Source organism: Ornithodoros turicata, chromosome 1, assembly GCF_037126465.1.
Source record: "Ornithodoros turicata isolate Travis chromosome 1, ASM3712646v1, whole genome shotgun sequence".
Taxonomy (NCBI): domain Eukaryota; kingdom Metazoa; phylum Arthropoda; class Arachnida; order Ixodida; family Argasidae; genus Ornithodoros; species Ornithodoros turicata.
The window spans coordinates 148,025,862-148,037,970 of NC_088201.1; the positions used below are offsets into that span (position 1 = coordinate 148,025,862).

At 47.6% G+C, this 12,109-nt stretch overlaps 2 protein-coding genes across 3 annotated transcripts in view; one reads left to right on the forward strand and one right to left on the reverse strand.

The window, feature by feature from the left end:
- Positions 1-12,109, forward strand: part of LOC135370841 (uncharacterized) — a 170,610-nt gene that overhangs the window by 13,366 nt on the left and 145,135 nt on the right. For both annotated transcript variants that reach the window (XM_064604719.1, XM_064604727.1), the window contains exons 3-4: positions 7,807-7,899; positions 10,999-11,083. In XM_064604719.1, the coding sequence (XP_064460789.1) occupies positions 11,002-11,083 (82 nt within the window). In that variant the 5' untranslated portion in view covers positions 7,807-7,899; positions 10,999-11,001. The remainder of the gene's footprint in view (positions 1-7,806; positions 7,900-10,998; positions 11,084-12,109) is intronic.
- On the reverse strand, positions 2,200-4,734 carry LOC135386948 (uncharacterized protein K02A2.6-like). Its single transcript, XM_064616421.1, has 5 exons — positions 4,054-4,734; positions 3,527-3,836; positions 3,257-3,460; positions 2,559-2,845; positions 2,200-2,511 (listed from the first exon to the last, which is right to left on the reverse strand). Exons 1-5 carry the CDS (start codon positions 4,732-4,734, stop codon positions 2,200-2,202), a joined length of 1,794 nt encoding a protein of 597 aa, XP_064472491.1.

A 12,109-nucleotide genomic window follows, 5' to 3' on the forward strand; every position in this document is an offset into this window, starting at 1 on the left:
TGTTTCACTATGGCCATGCTTGCTATTCCAAAAACAGAAAACAAAAAAAGACAATAGAAAAACACGAAAAGAGTGACCTAAAAAGCTGCCTGTTCTAGTGCTCACATGGAGTCAATGCAATGAGGTAACATGTTCCATACATGAACTGTGCATGATAGTACATATCACAACGGCAACCGATTATTCAGATTTTTCTTGAAGTACTTTGTTTTTTGGAGCTTTGTTTGCACAGTCTATTATTGGCGCTTTATGTGATTCCCCTCTTGAGATACTTTAAGATTGCTGATGCTGTGCAGTTTGTTAATTTGAAACTGTACTGTGCTGAGATACAAAAAGAGAATTGTCATATCTGCATTTGAGTACATAGGAATAATTTGTAAGTACTTTCCTTGTTGACATTAATATATGCACGGGGTCACAACATTGTTGATTGATGGAAAATATATTATTTGCTTGCCAAATAATGCACAAATGTCTTGTTTTCTGGTGAGATATTCCCTGTTCACCAGACATAAATGTGGAAAAGTTAAAGGGGCACAATGATGGTAGAGTCTAGCGTTACTTTTTGCCACTTCACATATATTCACTGTTATTCGTGTGCACATGTAGGAATAAGAAGGTAGAGCATGCGCATAAAAACATTCGTATGCAGCCACACATATGGTTCAGAAGATTAACTAGATGATGTCCAAGCATATATAATTGTGCTTCATGTGCAATGGGTATGCTAACGAATTGCTTCCATAAAGCCTTTTTATTTATTTTTGATACATTCTTTTTATAAATGTTATTTTTCATTTAATATAAATTTCATATTACATATTGTATACTTATATTTTTATAAATTTTATAAATTAAAAACTCAGGTTACACGGCTCCTGTAAGAGTGCCCTTTGCAAATAATTTGGTAACGTGTCTCTAACTGTAAAGGTAAGAGGCAGTCGAGAATGCTACAGACAAGGTTGCAGCTTACATATTGCTTATCATGTCCTACATGATAAATATTAAATACAAAGCGATTTGTACAATAATTCCTGAGCACGGAATTAATTCCGAGGCTGGCTAGCGATGTCACCCAGGACGACAAGCCACATAATTGCCTCTAACACTTTTGCACCCCATGGGCTGAGTTGTGAATTGAAAGAGCACTCTACAGAAGGATAAGGTGCACCTGATTTCTAGGATCTATGTTATGCCCTAACTCTTCAGACCCCACATTTTTAAACACATCCTTTCTAAGATCCAATATGTGCTCTGGTACTTCTTTTGCGTCTGCATAGTGTGCAACCACATGGCTACTGGAGTTTTCCTGTGCATGTTTTTGTGCGACGGTGCTCATTACAAACAATATCCAGATGTTAAACATAAAATGCAGTAGTTTGGAGCGTGCCACACAAGGCAGCGTGACATGGGAGTGTGTGACTCAAAGAAAGCTTCTTCTTCTTCTCTCGTCGTTACATACCATCGTCGACGCTGTTGCACATTGATAAATGGTACGTAAAACTTGTCCCATAGCAGTATGCGGTTTCTCAAATACATAGCACAATTTTTTCCTGCAAGAATAAATCGCTGTCGGCATTTTCTTGCTAAAGCGGCTGTCGAAACGTCAGTCTCTACAATGAGCAAGTGCTGTAAAGGGGCTAACGTAGACGCGACAAAACACAAACACTCACAAAACACAAACGACGAATTCCAGTCACAACATCGCACAGAGGTTGGTTCGGGAATGAGTTCGCAGCTATTGCACTGTTTACTTATCGCGGAACGGTGGAACCCGGCTGTCCGCCATCTTCAAGCACAGATACGTGAAGCCGCGAGAAGCCGTAGCTGGAATCCACTGACAAGTACGAAGGCGCGTACACGTCACAATGCCCGTTCGGGTGCATCTACGTCATAAAAATGGCTGCGCCCATGCGTGTTTCGGAATGAATTATCTATTTTTTTGACATGGTACTGTACCGAACTGAGAGAATGAAGGTGCATTTTGGGGAGAGCCGGATGTGGGCTTTCAGAATATCACAACCGTTTCGACTATTTGGGATATCGGCATAGCTGACCTTTAAGCACGAAATGCTTAATTTCCTTTGCACTGTCCCTCCCTTCCTTCTGACGGCGAAGGAAGGCTTTCAGAGTTCGCACAAGATTCTCAGCCTGTCCGTTGGACTTAGGGTGATACGGCGGAGTCAAGATGTGTTTAATTCAAAGGCGATCCAAGAAATCTTTCAGCGCTGCCCAAATGAGCTGAGGTCCATTATTGCTAACCAGCTGGAAAGGGAGGCCCTGGGCAGTGAAGTTGTCCATAAGGGCTTCTGTTGTGGCTGAACCTTTGGTAGACCTCATCAACTTCACCTCGGGCCACTTGCTGTACGCATCGATTACCACTAGGTAAGTTTTTCCGCTGAACTCTGCGAACTCAGAGTGAAGGCGATACCACGGTTCTTTCGGAACCTCCCATTGGTGAAGAGGAACTGGAAGTTGTTGATCCGAAGAAGCGGCGCATGCTCCACACGACTGACAAGTCAGTTCAATGTCATTCTCCATTCGTGGCCACAACATACATAGGAGCGCGCCAACATTTTCATTTTTGTTTGCCCAATGTGGCCATCATGAAGTAGGCTGAGGACAGTGTTGCGATGCTGGGACGGGACGACAACGCGTATGCCCCATACGATGCAACCCTTTTCTGTTGTCAGCTCAGTGTTGCGCAGGTAGTAGGGTTGAAGCTCGAGGTCCCGTTCATGAGAAGGCCAACCTTCCATGATGTAATGGTAGACCTTAGAAAGGATCAGGTCTGAAGCACTGGCCTTGGCAATTGCAGACGCTTTCAGCGGAATTTTATCAATACCTACTGAGAGGACGGAAGAGACATTCGGCGATCCCGTACTCCCCACAAGGAAGTCGTCATCCGAAATCGCAACATCGAAATCAGGGTCCGGACCTGCCGGAAGTCAAGACAGGCCGTTCGGATTTCCGAACTGGGCCGTTGGCTTGTACTGAATGTCAAAACTATGACCAGGCAGAGTCAACGCCCAGCGCTGCATTCTGTTCGCCGCTTTGACTGGAATTCCTCGCTTTGAGCCAAAGATTGCCGTCAGTGGTTCATGGTCTGTATATAAGATGAATTCCCTTCCCCAGAGATATTGGTGACACTTCTCAACACCGAATATAACGGCCAGAGCTTCCTTTTCAATTTGGGCGTAGTTTTTTTGGGCCGACATCAACGTCTTAGAAGCATGAGCGATGGGCTTGTCTTTACCATTGACTTTATGGTAAATCACTGCGAAAACGCCTATCGAGGAAGCGTCAGCAGCCATGTAGAGAGTTTGACTAGGGTCGAAATGCGCCAAGGAATCGATGGACGTGAGTCGACGTTTGATCTCCTTGAACGCCTGGGCGCGACCTGATGACCACTCCCAAGGCACATTATTCCGCAGAAGTTGATTGAGCGGTGCGCAAGGATCTGAAAGTGACTTGACATATCGACCATAGTATTACACGAGACCAAGAAAGGCTCGAAGTTCCCTACCGTTGGCTGGTTCTGGCATGTCCAGCAGAGCTGACACCTTTTTCGGTGATTGTTTGAAGCCATCTGCTGAAACGATTTGTCCAAGATATTCCACTTCTGTTTTGAGGAATTCACATTTTTGTTTCTTGAGGCGAAAGCCATATGCACGAAGCCTTCGCAAGACCTGTTCCAGGTGGTGCAGATGTTCGGCCTCGGTTCTTCCAGTTACGATGATGTCGTCGAGATAACCACCACGCCCTCTACCCCAGCAGTGACCTGTTCTATTGTTCTCTGGAATATAGCGGGGGCTGACGATATCCCAAAAGGCATCCTGTTGAAGCGGAAAAGACCCTTGTGAGTGTTCATGACAAGGACCTTCTTCGCATCTTCATCTAGCTCCAACTGCAAATATGCTTCCTAGAGGTCGAGTTTCGAGAAGTGCTCGCCACCGTTCAGTTTTGCGAACAGATCCTCCGGACGCGCTAGGGGGTATGGGCAACGTCCAGCTGCGGGTTGACAGTAACGCTGAAATCGCCGCAGACACGCACCGCCCTGTTCGGTATGGGAACGACTACAATTGGTGTTGCCCATTGCGACACTTCAACTGGCGTCAAGACTCCGTTACTGACGTGTCTCTGAAGATCTTTCTCCACTGCGTCACGAAGCGCAAACGGAATAGGCCTGGCTTTGCAAAATTTCGGTCTCGCTTCTGACTGAAACTGTAGGTGGACCTTGACCTTCGAGCACCGTCCTATTCCCTCCTCGAAAAGCTTGTCGTGCTGGCACAGAATGTCCGAGAGGTCTGGCTGAGGATCGCGGATACGCCCAACAAACATGGCGTTGAGGTCTAGCTTCAGCACGCGGATCCATTCTTTGCCAAGTAAGCTCATACCATCAAATTCTGCAAAAAGTGCTTGGAGCTCGTGGGTTTGTCCCGCAACGGTTACCTCCACTGAACGTTGGCCTTTCAAAGGTATGCTGTGATCGGTAAGTACCCTGAGTTTCTGATGCGCCGGCGCGAGTTTTGGCTTCCCCAACTTCAGCCAAGCGTTTCTTCCAAGGATTGTATAATATGAGCCTGTGTCTTCCTGGAGTTGAGCTGGAACTCCATCGATGATGCAGGTGAAGACCTCTGCTTTGTCACCCACAGCCAAGACACTTGTGATAGACGTCACGCTACGACGAGAATGAACACTGCGAGAAGGTTTCTGCCTCTTCTTCCTACACATACGTTCAATATGACCTAACTGATTGCGCGCTCTGCAGCTTTCCTTGCTGAAGCGACACGTTGCCTCACTGTGGTTGGTGTTGCAGCAGCGAAAACACCTTTCCACTTGTTGATCAACGGAGGTTTGGACTTTAGCAACGTTCCCCAACGCCGACGAAGCCAGTAGCTTGCGATCCAGTTGCGGAGACTACTGCTCTGCCTTCAAGCAACTTTCAGAAATCCTTAATGCCTTGTTGACATCCAGGTCAACCTCTTGAAGTAGACGAGCCCGCATTCGTTGGTCCCGAAGTCCAAGGATAAATGCAGTGAGCAAGGAACATGCCCGGGGGTCAGTCTCCTGTTCGTATTCGCACTACAGCGACCAACTTTTTATCGGCGTAACTTGACAAGGCAGGGACCGGTAAATTAAGTCGCAGGGGCGCTTGTGACTGCGGCGGCGAAACCAACACGGCATCAAGACGTTGTGCCACCAACAAACGTAACTCCGTCATGCGTGACAGGAGTTCTGCCGTTATAGCGAAGTTATACTGCGGCACTGCAGGTACCGTAGTTGACGTACCTTGGGACGGAGGCATTGCATGTGTCCCCTTCTCCCCGGCTGGCCCTTTCGGCTCCGAACGCGCCTAGGCGTTGGATACAGGCGTCTCCTCCGAACGAGACCGCTGCTGTACAGGGTAGAGCACTGCACGGGCCCGGGCCCCCGACCCGGCCCGGGCCCGACCCGGCCCGCGGGCCGGGCTGGGCTTGTTATTGGCTGTGTGCTCCGGGCCGGGCCGAGCCCGGGCCGACAAAATACGGCAGCACCGCCGGCCGGGCCGGGCCCGGGCCGTTAAAATACGCCACCACCGCGGGCCGGGCCGACAAATATGTTCCCGAGAGTCAGGCCCGGCCGGGCCACGCAGCTAATTCCACACATTGGAGACGCATTAGTTCATATCATCATGCGCTTGCGTCATTCCTGTGCATATTTTGCAAAGACAAGCAAAGGGTACTGCATTATGCATATGATTCGACCCTCTAGAACATTCTCCAAGCCACTTTACATTGCTCCTCACTCCTCACATATTTCACAATCACTTTGGCAAAGCTTGGTGAGAGGGATAGGGACTGGGAGAAGCAGTTTGTCGACAGCATGCTCTATCTCCGCAAAATCTTGACAGTGTAACGATAACGCCCCGTGCGTTCCGGATTTAATTTGGTCTCGTGCGGTTACGGTGTTAAACCGCCATCACTTGTATGTTTGTCTTCTCTCCTTATAAATTTACTTATAAATTTGTTTGATAATCGCCAGAAACGCGTACGTCGCGGCTGGAAATACTAGGCCGGGATCTACTCGCCGGGTCACCGGGCCGGGCCGGGCCGGGCTCTATTTGCTTAGACGCCGGGCCGGGCCGGGCTCTAGTCACTGGGTCACCGGGCCGGGCCGGGCCGCATAAAAATATGAAGGTCCGGGCCCGGGTCGGGCCGGGCCATTTTTCGATGCGCCCGGGCCGGGTCGGGCCCGGAAAAGTCGGCCCGTGCAGTGCTCTAGTACAGGGCCTCTCCATACGCTCCGGAGGTCGTATCTCACTTGCGGCGGCGAATGCTGCATCGGCTCCGGGGATCGGGTACCGTGTGGGAGCTGCGAAGCACTCAAAAAGAAAATACTTAACACAAACAGACAAACAAAAAAACGCTAGCTCAGGAAAAAAAACGAAACCTTGGAAAAGAAAACAAACAAACCGGCGGAGTCCTAAATGAAAAATAGAAGAAAAAACCGCACCACATTAAAAATGAACAACGCGTGCTGCGTCTTCCCCGCTACTGAGCGACCCGTGTTTCCATAACCTCCGGACATCAGCCCATCCGTTCCGTCACCGAGGAAGACAGAGCAAGAGAAATGTGCAAAAAACAAACAAAAGTTTATTTCCTACCTTACAATAACACCTGCGGTCGCAACCGCCACAGCAAAAAAGCCCCACCCCGCCCCCCGGAACTGTCTCGATGCGTTGTATATCCAGCTCACGGCATACGCCCCCTCGTTGTAACATGTGATCCCAAGTAGTGCGACATGTGATCCCAAGTAGTAGGCTTATCTGAAGCCCACAATACATTGGGCGTCATTTGAACAAAGATTCTGCATAACCGTGTAGGCAGCAAGGACAAAATACCGAGCAATACTCTTATACCTCGCGCGAAGCTCTACGGAACGCGGTCTCTCTGACTTGGTCTCTCAGTGGTCTCTCTCCACTGCTGTTTGTGCATGACGTGCTACCTCGAGCATCATCTAAAATCTTCTTGCTTACATTCAGATCTGAATGCTACTTTACGTATGTATTACACGTCGGCGTGCAACATCAAAACAATGACATGAAATGACGGGTTCATGCGAGCCTAATAATCAGAAATAATATCATAAGAATATCACTACTTTTCACTACTATTCACTAATATCACTACTTTTTAAACAAGGTGGCGTATCAATTTGGGAGCGGGGGATGTGGATACAATCCCCGACTTGCGGACCATAGTGAGATTTGCATGAAGAAACCCGCGTTTTTGTATGCGCTGCTCTGTGAGCCGGTTGGGCATGTTTATGGGCACGTTTGCGAACTGTGAAGAGAGCTAACAGACGAAAAATGCCGTCTGGAAATCCTGAGTTTCTTTTTTTTTTCAACCTTGGAGCGACAGAAGACAAACGCTTTTTTTATGAATGTTTCCTGTCTTTAGATCTCTATGCAAGCCCCACAACGGTCAGTTCCATACTGCAATTGGATAATGACAATAAAGGGACCAGCGGTGGGGTTCAACTCAGACCTCTCCGGTATGAGGTGCTGCCAGCATCTTTGGCCGTATATCGGAGCGTATGGGTTCGAATCCTAGTCTCTGTACCTTTCCTTCGACTAGATCATTAGTAAATTAAGGCCTTTCGTACAATTATGGAGTTCATGGAACCTGGAGTTGCCGCTTTGAGACAGGGAGGCATACTACACGCCACCGTGCACACAGGCACATATCTCATGCTTATTGTCATTCTGGCTACGTGCTACACAGCAAGAAAAACGTTCTACATATCGTTTTCTTCATTTTACAGTACAACGATCGTTTCCTCGACTGCTCCTACTATCCCGATCCTGAGGCCAGTTGTCCGTGCCGAGGTGCAGAGGAAGACGGGGCAAACTGTTGGGTATGTTTCATTGCTGCTACTGCCTGAGTGTGAAGGCAGGGACCGTTTTTCACACTTGAAGTGCACATGAACGTCCAGCACAGCTTCAAGTGCACGTTTCGTGCATTGCGTAATTGTATCGTCCGCTTAATTACATATATCGAATTTGGCAGAAGTCTGCACACAAATAGCAGAGTGTCAACATTTTCTAGTTTTCTAATGTAGGGCCCGTAATAAAACAAAATCTCATTGTGGGTAATGCAGCTTTTGTCTGGAGTAAAGAGCTAGCAACATTTACATTCGTGATTATTATTGGATATATGACGACTATCGCATTAGAGCAACCCCAGACCTTGACATCGCTGCCGAAACCCGTAACTAAATGACGTGCTCAAAAGTAGTAAAATGTAGTTCGAAGCTATAAAATAAAGCAAGAAGTGATTGTCATCTGTTACACGTAACGTTTTATATGAAGATACCAGGAAAGACATGACAACTTTCACACGGCTGCGTTCTGTATTCTGTTGCGTATTTGGAGGACATCAAGGTACAACAAAGGACTTTCCCAGGTCTTAAGTATTGAGAAGAGTAAAGCAGCTGCCGAACTTTGCACACTTCTGTCTCTAGGGGCATGCGTCGTTACACTGTAACTCGCTGTCTGTCCGCCCCGGGATGGGCCGAGTCTTCGAATGCGCGGCCCATAAAACTGTCGTCGGGGCAGTATCGCTTGCGGTGCTGTTCCCGGGAAGATTTTTCCTAAAATTGCGTGACGTCTGGAACGTACAAACTTTAAAAATGTGGCTTCCAAGAGCGGGGCCCAGATCTAGTCTCTCCAAGAGAATATAGGCAACGCCCTCTATTTGTTGCAGCACAGTTGTGTCACTCGACAAACGTCCACATATAAAAATCGTATTTACTGTAGTTGCATGCATGATCAATTGCCTCATCATCCCCGTATGTCAAACAAACAACAACAACAAACAAATGTTTTGACAAACAAAATATAGAGAGAGTGTTTTGACTTGTCAAAATGCAAAGAAGCTGGGTGCCCTGTGTGCGGAACGTCGCAGCTTTGCAACGTTGTATATATCACAATTGCTCTGCTGCTTGCTCGGTACGCTCTGCTCATTGTGTCTTGTCTTCTTTATCCCAACCATGGCGGATCGAGGACAGGGAGGCGGGCAATCGACACCCCTTCCTAATCATTGGTACATTCCTGTTCCCACCTGTGCCACGCGCTGCGACAGAGAACTTCCTCCCCCCGTAAAGGGAGAATCTGGATCTGCCCCTGCTTCCAACACAGATCACTTCACATATCGTCTGTGCAAATGTATCATTATGTTAAAGTGAAGCCGAAACCTTTGTTACCTTTCCCACTTTTGCGCTGGGATAGTTCCCATACATATACAGCGCTTTGCTCTATAATGCTGGAAAACACCGCCGTTTGTTCACCTCGCACTGCGAGGAAACAATGGAAGACAGCACTTGCCGATATTGAGCTCTTGCCAAGTTTTCCAGTGCTATTTCTAGCGCCTGGTTTCCTTTCTCCGATGAAGATGGTCCACTCGCTGTGACGTTTCGAAATCTGTGATTGTTTTGATCAGGATTCCCTCGTGTCGTAGTGGCGGAGCTGAAATGGTCAGCACGGAAATGCCGGTGCATCACGTTGCCACGAGATTTCGCGTGACTGGAGTGGGAGAGAGGGGGAGTGGTATACGCCCCACTGTGCAAGTGAGAACGCAAAGGCTGAAAACACCGCTATAGGCTTTAAGCGTTCATTTATAGCGCTATGGAGCGGACCGCGACATGTGAGAGTAGGTACTTTAGTCTGGTAAATCTCCATATGAAGAACCATTTGAGCGGCCAAAGACGCCTCTCGGATTGCTGAGTTATCAGAGCGTCGTTTCCGCGCTTACACGTGCTGCCGCTGTCTCACACAAAAATTACGGTAGGTCGTGGTAAGCATATATATTTTGATTGAATAAACCTTTCGTTGGTAGTTCAGTGCAGTCGCTGTGTGTCGTTACTTGTGTCCTCCTTTGCCTCTCTTTTACCCAGCACTGGGATTTTGTCGACACCGTTATCATGCGCTTATGATATTGTACCAGTGTCGTCGGTGCTTATCCAATTAAGCTAGGTTTCCTGGCTGACAATACTAGCTGCAGATAATAAAATCGAGCAGTTATACACCTCACAAGCACACTACCAGGAACTTTCATGATATATTTGTTGGAACATCACGCCCATTTTAGCATTGCAGAAATATGCACGATGCCATTTTCGGACTTTTTTCCCGCGTCAAAGAAAGGTTGACAGGAACGACTAGTTGTGTACAGATCTTCGATATCAAAATAAAGAATGCTACTCGTATAATGCAGCCGTAAGATGAAATTTCGAACAGTGGACGACACGTGCTAAACTAAACTTGGTACGCGCAGCTATATCTAATAGCGTGTGCAACTTTTCGATGACAGTGCGGTAGAATTTTCTGCTGTATACGATGTGCGCCACACACGGGTTTACGGTGACGACCGAAGCCTACATATAGCTCGCCAGTGCATGTGGCGGCGCTAGGGCACAACCACTCGATCACTGTATGAGGTTAGACGGTCTCGAACTATATAAATTCAACCGAAATAATAAATGTGTTGGCGTTGTTCAACTGTGCGTGACGACTGTGCCGTCCCGGTGACTTCATTCACACGCCATCGCTCAAATAGGCGTTTTCTTATCGGTTCGAAGGGGGCCATCGTGTCGATTTATTTCCTCAAGTGACCTGCCACGGTATCGGCCAGAAAAAGAGAAATGCTACTTCGCCTTGTTGCTTCTGAAAAATTACTTCAATATTCGCGTGATATTCAAAATTCTTGTAATGCAATTGCTGATGAGCAAAAACATGGAGCGAAACATCGTTCGGCATACCTTGTAGGCATTAAGTGCGACTCGCTACATATATCTAAGATGTCTACTGCAAACGATGTCACACTTTGATGGCCTCCGATTCAAGGACTCCCGTAGGAGTTCTTCTCGTAGGAGTTCATTCGTGCTCTTTTGTGCCACAGCCCCATTTTCACTGCGCACATCATTGTGTTGATTGTGTTCATATTATTAATTGCGCAGCGCATGTTACGTGCTCAAGAGGGCAAGTGCTTCAGAGGCGTATGTTACAACCAGCAAAGGTACGAGTCTCTGACCACAGGACAGCGTGAGTGGATGTCATTTTAATGTATATGTCATTTATGTCAACGTATTGTCTCTCGATGTTAAAGTGATAGTCGTGTCCGTCTATCAAATTGACACCATAATGTTCGGCATCGCTGATTGGTCTACTTGTCCAATTTTCCTGATTGGAAACTTCTTATCAGAGCCGATGGGGGGGGGGGAGGCTCCAGCGGGACCGACATCAACGTGAAATATTTATCTGAGCGAACCAGAGGGCTGCGTTGGCTGCGAGCAGTCGACCGTGTTGTTAGTGTCTCCAAGTTCGTCTGCTCTGCTTTCGGCACTCGTGAATAATGAGAAACTCGCTGACATTTCCCTCACTTATGCAACCTCCGAAGTGATCATGTCAGGCGATGGACGTTGTTACGTTCCTGGCTGTATGAAGACGTACATAGCTAACCCAGAGGTGTTTCACGAGCCGAGGGACCACGAAAGGAAGCGAAAGGGGGAAGATGCAATTTCCTGTGCAAGCCCTGACCTACGAGAAAGACTATGTGTCTGTTCTTCGTATTGTCGGACGACGTCTACAGTTTCATGGACGTATGCGAATGCGCGTAGGAATTCCAGTAAAAAGAAAGCGTTTGAGTTGACGCCGTGCCGACAATATTCACTGAACAAAGGCAAATACTCAGCATGTCATGGTCCGAGGTAAGTGACATTTGTTTCGCAGCCTTAATGCGCTAATTATTTGAAGCTACGCCAAGGTAAATATAAATGGTAGCGAAGCTTGCATTGGCCACCACGTGTTCAAGGGCGGCCACGATCATGACCGTCAGCGCCATCAATCCGTTGCGGGACCCACTACAACTTCCGTCATAACGACGTCACCTGGTACGTCACCGTTACGTATAGCGCAGGGCAGGCCGGGCGCTCGCGCTGCACGTTTTTTCCACCGCGATGCGAAGCCGCGGAATACCACAATAGCTTTTGAAAGCAAATCCAAGAGCAAAAACTCATTGAACAATTCGTGAACAGAGAAGAATTAACACTAGCGACATGCCTGCAACAA

Excerpts from the sequence above, each read along its gene's own strand:
- LOC135386948 (XM_064616421.1), bottom strand. The coding sequence starts at position 4,734 with ATGTGTAGGAAGAAGAGGCAGAAACCTTCTCGCAGTGTTCATTCTCGT. Across the intron at positions 3,461-3,526 it reads CATGCCAGAACCAGCCAACG|ATCCTTGCGCACCGCTCAAT; the intron begins GTAGGGAACTTC and ends AGTCACTTTCAG. Across the intron at positions 2,512-2,558 it reads AAATGTTGGCGCGCTCCTAT|TCGTGTGGAGCATGCGCCGC; the intron begins GTATGTTGTGGC and ends CTGACTTGTCAG.